Raw genomic sequence first — 9236 nt, 5'->3', positions numbered from 1 at the left:
TGCCCCACTACAGGCCAAGAATCATGGAGCCATGTGATCATGTACTGTACCCTCTTGTGGTTGTGTGAATCAGTTGTCACCCATAAAACTTTGCTTTTTACTTTCAAGTTTATTTTTATTTATTTGAGAAGGGGGGAGAAGAGAAAGAATGGACACATCTGGGCCTCTAGCCACTGAAAACAAACCCCAGGTGTATAAACCACCATATATATCTAGTTTATGTGGGTTCTGGGGAACCAAACCTAGGTTTTAGGCTTCAAAAGCAAGCACCTTAACCACTAAGCCATCTTTCCAGTCCAAAACAATGTTTTGAATATGTGGTCCTTAGATGATGGAAATATGGGAAATGGAGCCTTGCTGGAGGTGTACTGCTGAGGGCAGGTATTGAGGTGTTAGATCCGGCTCCCCTTGGCAGAGCTCAGCTCACTCTTTTCTACCTCCTGTGGAAAAATTGTGATGACCAGCCTCTACTCATGCCATGATTTCCTCTGCCATCATGAAAATTTCCCTTGAGACTGTAAGCCAAAAGAAACCCTTTTGTCCCATCTGCAAGTTTTAGACAGTGTTTTGTCCCCAAAATACAAAGGTAACAGAAAAGAGGTACCAGGAATGGGGTCAATGCTAGAAACCTATTTGTGTAGAATTGATTTGTAGGAGGAACATGCAAGGATATGAAACTTTGGACTAAGAGACATCTTATAATAATGTAAGCAGAACTTAATGGACAATTATTTTGAGCACTGACAGACCTAAATATGGACTCTGGAGAAAAAGCTATGGACTATGGATACTTGAGTGAAGGGAAGTGAACTAGGGAAGTGAACTTTTTCAGAATAAGGATACAGGCAGTCTGTGTGAGAGACTGGTTGTGGTCTTTTCTGTCCTGAGAACTTAAGTAAAGCTACATTTAAAAGTAATGACAGACTTGTGAGTAAGATGGCAGCATACAAGCCACACCAAAGCAGCCTTGGGAGGGAAATACACAAAAACATAGCAACATATACTCTTCTACTGATAAATGAAGGTGTATAAATTATCAACCACAGCAGAGAATCAGGAGAGATCAAGATCTTCCAGAAAGGAGGGAACTGGCCAGAATCCCACCAAAGCACTGGCAGAAGCACTGGTAGTCCAAATCTGCGAGCCCACATAGCTAGCGGCACAGAGAAGCAGGAGCAGAAACAAACTGAGATTTTCCACTCGCATAGCCTTCTAGCAAAGTCAAGAAGTCAGCAGAGACCAGCTGAACAGATGTTGAAGGAGAATACAAATGGACCAGTTGGGTAGCTCCAGTATAACTCCAGGCACCCTGCAAAGTCTCCCATTCCCCAACTGTCAAAGCTGTGAATGTCTAGAGAACTCATTCACCCCTGGCTGCTCAGCACGGAGAGAGAAATGTGGGCATTCAGCATTGATGAGATTGGGAGCCATCCCAAAAGGCAACAGGGCCTAATTATACAAAGCCAGATACATAGGCCTGCAATGTATCACATTTGAATGATATATCCTTGATTGACTTTACTCTTCTCAAATAAGCTGTATTTTGGTGTAGACTATTGTTGCCTTTGGTGTTTCTTGATTCTTAGGGCATCTTTTCTTCTGTCACAAGGTGGCAGATCTAATACAGTCCAACAAAGAGAAAGACAAACTAATAGGAAGGCATGGGTGGGAATTTCAAGACACTTGGGACACTATGAAGAGATCAAATGTATTCAGAAGGAGAAGAATTTCATTCCAAAGGCATAGCAGGTATTTTCAACAAAATGATTCAGGAAAACTTCCCCCCAACAGGGAAAGTGATGCCAATACAGAAACAAGAAGCCTCTAGAATGCCAAAAAGACAAAATTAGGATAGAACCTCTAACCATCATATTATAATTAAGTTACAAAACAAACAATACAAAGAAAATATGATGAAGCAATTAGAAAAATCATGTCACATACAAAGGCAAGTCCATCAGGATCACAGCAGATGACTCAACACAAAAAGGTATAAAGGCTTGTAATAATGTCTTCCAAGTTCTGAAAGATAACTGTCAAACAAGATTATTTTATCCTGAAAATCTATCCATCCAAATAGACGGAGAAATGGACATTCCACAACAAAGGCTGAAAGGAATATATATGAACACTGTACAGAAAATACTTGAAAAGGATCCTCCATGCTGAAGACAAAGAAAAGCCCATATTTAAAGAACCAAGAAAAAATAAACCATACTGAAATTAAGTTAATACAAGAGAGTAAAGGGAAACCAGAAGAACTACAAAAGAAGAATGGCAAGAATACACAGCTTTTAATAGTAACTCTTAATGGCCTCAATGCCTCAACTGAAAGACACAGGTTTGCACACTGGGTTTAAGGATCCTTCTATTTGTTGCCTCTAAGAAACTCACCTTTCCACAGAAGGTGGATACTCTTTTAGGGTGAAAAGATGGAAAATGGTATTTCAAGCAAATGGGCCAAGAACATAAATGAGTGTTGCTTTCCTAATATCTGACAGGGCAGACTTCAAACCAATGTTAATTAGGAAAGATAAAGCAGGTCACTTTATACTGATTAAAGGAATAATCCATCAGGAGAACATTACAATTCTAAATATATTATCCTAACATGGGAGCTACCAATTTTATCAAACAAACACTACTAGAATTAAGGTCACAGATAATACCCAACACAATTGAAGTGGAGGACTTCAATACCCCACTCTCATCACTTGATAGGTCACCCCAGCAAAAAATAAACAGAAAAGCACCTGAATTAAATGAGGTCATTGGACCTAACAGATATCTACAGAACATTCCATCCAAATGCTCCAAAATAAGCAATCTTTTCAAATAGCATATGGAACAGTCTCTAAAATAGACCATGTATTAGAGCACAAACTACCCGTTAAAAGTACAGCAAAATTGAAATAATTCCTTGCACTTTATCTGATCACAAATGGGATTAAACTACTAATCAACAGCAAGAAAAGCTATAGCATACACAAAATCATGGAAACTAAAACTATACAACTAAATGATGAATGGGCCAATGGCTTAGTGGTTAAGGCACCTGCCTGCAAAGCCAAAGGACCTAAGTTCGATTCCCCAGGATCCACAGAAGCTGGTTGCACAAAGTGGCATATGTATCTGGAGTTTGTTTTTAGTGGCTAAAGGTGCTGGTGTGCCCATTCTCTATCTGCTCCTCTCTGCTTTAAGAAATAAAGAAGAAATTCAAAATTCATAGAATAAATGATAATGAGAACATAACCTTTGGGACAAAATGAAGGCAGTGCTAAGAGGGGAATTCAGAGTTTTAAGTGCCTGTATTAATAAATTTGGAAGGTTACAAGTAAATAACTCAATGCTTCACCTTAAGGCCTCAGAAAAAGAACAAAGCAAACCAAAAATCACTAGACTGAAAGAAATAATAAAGATTAGGGCAGAAATTAATAAAATAGAGGGCAAAAAATGATACAAAGTATCAATGAAAAACAGTTGGTTCTTTGAAAATATAAACAAGATTCATAAACCTTTATCATATGTGACCAGAAAAGACAGAAGAGAGACAAATTAATAAAATTATTGATGAAAAAGGCACCATTACAGCAGATCCCAAGGAAATTCAGAAAATCATAGGAACATACTTTAAGAGCATACAATCCACTAAGTTTGAAAATTGGAAAGAAACAGATAAATTCCTTGGTTTATATGACCTACCAAAATTAAATCAAGATAAGATTATCCACTTAAAAAGATCTAAAACAAGTATGAGATCTAAGCAGTTATAAAAAAAATTTGCCAACTAAAAAGTCTAGGTCCAGATGGATTCACTGGTGAAATTTTACCAGACCTTCACAGAAGAACTAACACCAATGTTCTCCAACTTTTTAAAATAGAAAAGGAATTCTACCGAACTCCTTCTACAAAGCCATCATCACCCTGATACCAAAACTAGACAACGGCAGAACAAAAAAATTATAGACCAATCTATCTTATGAACATATATATGCAAAAAATCTCAACAAAATATTGTCAAATAGAATACAAGAAGAATGTATCAAAAAGATCACTCGTCCCCAATCAAGTAGGCCTTATCTCTGAGAGGTAGTGATGGTTCAACCTGGGCAAATCGATAAATGTAATACATGACGTAAATGGATTAACAGACAAAAATCACATGATTATCTCAAGAGATGCAGAGAAGGCATTTGACAAAATCCAGCATCCCTTTATGGTAAAAGTCCTAAAAAACCTGGGAATTGAATGCATTTATCTTTACACAATAAAGGCTATTTATGACAAACCTACAGCTAACTATTATGTTATACTAAATGAGGAAAAACTTAATAGTTTTCCACTAAAATCAGGAACAAGATAAGAGAGTCCACTATAAGGGTGTCCACTATCTCTTTTTTTAATACAGTATTAAAGGTCTTAGCTATAGCAATATGATAAGGGACTCATAAATGGGATACAGACTAGAGGAAATCAAATTATCTAAGACTATCAGCAAACTGTCAGAGCTGATAAACACTTTTAGCAATGGAGCCAGGATTTACAATAATCACACAGAAGTCAGCAGCTTTCTTATATACTATGAAAAATCATGCTGAGGATGAAACAAGGGAATCACTCCCATTTACATTTGCCTCAAAAAAGTAAATAAAGTACCCTGGAATAAACCTAAGTTGGCTAGGCAGCCAACTCTTTTTTTAATTGATACTTTGTATTATTTTCTCTATAATGAAAACTTTAAAACACTCAAGACAGAAATAGCAGAAGACACTAGGAAATGGAAAGACATCCCATGTTCTTGGATTGGAAGACTCAATATTGTGAAAATGTCCATCTTACCAAAAGCAATCTATACATTTAATGCAGTCCCCACCAAAATTCTAATGGCATTCTTCATGGAAATAGAAAAAAAAAAAGATTCTAAAATTCACTTGCAAACACAAAAAAAAACCCTCAAATAACCAAAACAATTTGGAACAACAAAAATAAGACTAATGGTATTGCCATACCTGATTTTAAGCTATATTATGGAGCCATGGTAAAAAAAAAAAAAAAAAAAAAAAGAGTATGGTGCTGGCACAAAAGCAGACAAGTAGATCAATGAAACAGAATAGAGGACCCAGATGTAAGTCCACCTGATATTTGGAAAAAAAAAAAAAAGATGACACAAATATTCATTGGTGAAAAGGCAGCCTCCTTAACAAATGGTGCTGGGAAAATGGGATAGCTATATGTAGAAGGATGAGAATTGATACTTATCTCTCTCCATGCACAAGAATTAAGCCCAAGTGGATCAAAGACCTTAATATTAGGCCTGAAACTCTGAACCTACTAGAGGATTAAGTAGGGGAGATCCATCAACATATTGGGATAGGCAATGACTTTCTGAATGTAACCCCAGTTGCTCAGGAAATGAAACCACTAATCAACCACTGGAATCTCAGGGAATTACAAAGATTTTGTATAGCAAAGGACACTGAAAAGAGCAAAGAGGCAACCTACAGAATGGGAGAAAAATCTTTGTCAGCTATACATCTGACAGAGGACCAATATCCAGGATATACCAAAACCTAGATAATAAGAAATCAAACAATTCAATTACAAATTGATTATGGAAATATTCAATTGAGTTCTTAAAAGAAGGAATACAGATGACAAATAAACATCTAAAAAAGAGTTCTACATCCTTAGCTATCCAGGAACAGCAAATTAAAACTACTTTGAGATTCCAACTCACTCCTGTCAGAATGGATACCATCAAGAAAACCCAGTAAGCATTTCTCTTAATGTTCATACCTATATATTAATTCTACTCTCACGTTTGGTTACAGAAACTTCTCTCTTCAGATGGTATTGACCTCTGAGATGACTCAAAAGGCACTATAGTGTTGAGAAGTGACAGAGAAATTGCTCAATAGTGAAACATCTCTATCATACTTTCCAAGGCTCGGTCCATTGTGGAAGAAGTGGAGGGAAGAACGTAAGAGGCAAAGGAAGGGCAAGACTCCTTAAAATGCAGTATTCCAGACACAACATGTTCTGGATATCCATGACATTGCAGTGCTGGCTACTACCTACACAAGACCATAATAATAAGAGGAAAAGATTATGACAAGAAATTGAGAAACTAATTGATAGTGGAAGGGAATATGATGGAGAGTGGATTTGTGAAAAGGAAAGTGGGGGAAAGGAGGGAATCATCATGGTTTGTCTATAATTATGGAAGTTGTCAACAAATAAAGTTAAAAAAAATCAAAGTAAAAGTAATAACAGAACATAGAGCCAAAGGATATGGCAGAGAAAATAAGTTTTGGATAGGAGATGCAGCCCAGTTTAGTTGCAACTATTTGAGATTACTACCTTTGAGACTGGGCCAGATGATGTGCATTATTAGTACCATATGAAGAATGTTCCATGGGTTTTCCTACTTTTTAATTCAGTTTATTCCTCACTGGAATAACAAACTGGTAGCATACCTAGTAGTATGGAAGCTTAACAAATAAAGGAAAGTGGGTCAATGGATTTGCAACACAGCTGTTTGGAGATGGCCACTAGGTGATGAGGCAGTGTTGTTGAAGTCCCTGCATGAATAACTGGAAGGCTATGTCACAGAGCAGTGGAGGATTTTGGAACTGCCAAAATTCTGCCATAGAGAGCTGCTGGTTTGAGATGGAGTTTTCCCCAGGCTGTAAGCAGCCCATCTGTAGGGTCAAAATTGGAACCACAGAGACGGGATACAGATGTTAGATGTAGAGTTGAAGAATTTGATGTTTGCCCTGTTTGTTTTAGATCTTACATTGGTTCAATCAATTGCTATAATACCATCTTTTGCAGTGTGGTTTACTCTGTGCCATTATGTGTTACAGGTCTTATAGGCTCACATTTTAAGACTCTGGACTATGGAGATGTTTGAACAGTGTTGGGTTACATAAACACTATAGGGACTTTTAAAGATTGGACTGAATAGTTTCACATCATGACACAGTCATGAGTTTATGAGGCCTTGGTATGGAATGTCATTTGAATTAGATATGCCCAATAAAATGTTATGAATACTTGGTCCTTGGCTGATAGCAATTTAGGAAGTGGAGCCTTGCTGGAGGAGGTGAGTTTTTGGAGGTGGGCTTTGCAGGGTTATAGCTAGCATCTTGGCAAAGCTTAGTTCACTCTCTGGTGCTACTTTCTACCTGCCATGGCAAGCATGTGATGTCCAGCCTCTGCTTGTGACATTTCCCCTGACATCGTGGAGCTTTCCCTGGAGACAGTAAGCCAAAATAAACCGTTCTTCCCATTAGCTGCTTTTGGTTGGGTGTTTTGTTCCAGCAACACAAAGGTAACAGCATTTCTGAAACTGAGTCAAAACAAACCTTTTCTACTTCACATTGTTACATCAAATATTTTGATTGCAGGTACCCAAACATAAATCACACAAAGGAACAGTACAAACCCATGTGACTATGTAGTCTCAGGCTAGCCTCGAACTCATATTGATTCTCCTACCTCTGCCTTCCGAATGCTGGTATTTAAGGTGTGTGCCACCACATTTGGCTCCAAAGAAAGTATATTAAAAGCAAAAAGAGAATTATCAAGTCACCTATAAGGCAGATCAGTAACAATAACAGATTTGTCAACAGAAGCTACAAAAGTTAGGATAGCTCTAAACTGATGTTTTTCAAGTTGTGAAAGAGAATGATTACCAACCCAGACTCATACACAGCAAAGCTATAAATGAAAGAAAAAACTTTCCATTAAGAAATAAAAAAATTGGAGCAGTGTGAAGAAGCGAGGACGACCCCCAGACTGATCAAAGCCACATGCTGCTGCATCCCTGCGTTCAGCATCTACATCCCTCCCCCTCCCCGCCACCTCGCTGCCGCCATGCCCCAAAGAAAGGCTAAAGGGGATGTTAAAGGAGATAAAGCCAAGGTGAAGGATGAACCACAGAGAAGATCTGCAAGGTTATCTGCTAAACCTGCTCTTCCAAAGCCAGAGCCCAAGCCTAAAAAGACCTCTGCAAAGAAGGGAGAGAAGGTACCTAAAGGGAAAAAGGGGAAAGCTGATGCTGGCAAGGAGGGGAATAACCCTGCAGAAAATGGAGATGCTAAAACAAACTAGGCACAGAAAGCTGAAGGTGCCAGAGATGCCAGTGAAGTGTGTGCATTTTTGATAACTGTGTACTTCTGGTGACTGTACAGTTTGAAATACTATTTTTTATCAAGTTTTATAAAAATGCAGAATTTTGTTTTACTTTTTTTTTAAAGCTATGTTGTTATAACAGAACACTTCATTGTTTTGGGGGGAGGGGATGGAACAAGTGTCACTAACAGAAGGTCTCCTAAGCTAGAGTGATGGGAAAACACCTTTCCCTGCTAGTTTTGAAAGATTCCCCTTGGCTCTGGGGAAGAGGGATTCCCTTGTGTTGATACAGTAGCCAACCTTGGCATAAATGCCTTGTGGCATGAGAAAACTCAAAACCCATTTTTATGTTCTCCCCTCCACCATCAGCATAGACTTAACTCCCTTAAAACCAGAGACCTGTTGGGACCTGACCCCTTCACACTGGTTCTGCCAGTATGTCAGATGACCTGGACTTTGCCGTGACATCACTGAGATGACGGTGTTCCTCTCAAGAGCTGTGGTACCTTTTTTAAAAGATTGTGGATTTTTCAGATTAATAATCCTTCTATTTTCATTTCATTTCCTGAAAGTCAGGGTCAGTTTGTGAAAAGTTAAAACAACATGCTCAATGTAAAATGTCAACCCTCACTCTAAACTCCCCTGTGGTGAGCATCACATGAAGACTTCATTGGATTTTAAAGTGGCTTTCTGATTTTGGTAGTCCATACAAGAAGGGAGTTTGAAAGTTCTTGTATACTGTTACTAAGTGTCTGCCCATGTCCTGCCTGAAACACCATGATTTTTATGAGAAGTATCTTTAATAAAGCTGGATATAGTTTGGCTTGGGAAAAAATTTAACAGGGTAAAGGATTTCACAACCACTAAGCCAGCTTCACAGAAAATACTTGAAGAGGACTGGAGAGATGGCTTAGCAGTTAAAATGCTTGCCTGTGAAGCCTAAGAACTTGTGTTTGAATCTCCAGGTCCCACATAGTCAGATGCACAGTTACACAAATGTGTAATGTCACACATGCCCATAAGGGGACACACCCATCTGGAGTTCATTTTCAGCAATTGAAGGCCCTGGCATACCCATATTCCCTCTTTCTCTCTGCCTA

General features: G+C 38.3%; 1 protein-coding gene across 1 annotated transcript; it reads left to right on the top strand.

Moving 5' to 3' along the window:
* The first annotated feature begins 7878 nt into the window (after window positions 1-7878).
* Window positions 7879-8115, top strand: LOC101603940 (non-histone chromosomal protein HMG-17-like). The gene has a single exon (XM_045130293.1). The coding sequence runs from the start codon at window positions 7879-7881 to the stop codon at window positions 8113-8115; it is 237 nt and encodes a 78-aa protein (XP_044986228.1).
* Window positions 8116-9236: the final 1121 nt, after the last annotated feature.

The sequence above is a fragment of the Jaculus jaculus genome, chromosome 11, assembly GCF_020740685.1.
Source record: "Jaculus jaculus isolate mJacJac1 chromosome 11, mJacJac1.mat.Y.cur, whole genome shotgun sequence".
In the NCBI taxonomy this organism is placed as follows: Eukaryota; Metazoa; Chordata; class Mammalia; order Rodentia; family Dipodidae; genus Jaculus; species Jaculus jaculus.
Note: the sequence above shows the minus strand (reverse complement) of the source record. Positions and strands in the feature narration are given on the sequence as shown.

Excerpts from the sequence above, each read along its gene's own strand:
- LOC101603940 (XM_045130293.1), top strand. The coding sequence starts at position 7,879 with ATGCCCCAAAGAAAGGCTAAAGGGGATGTTAAAGGAGATAAAGCCAAG.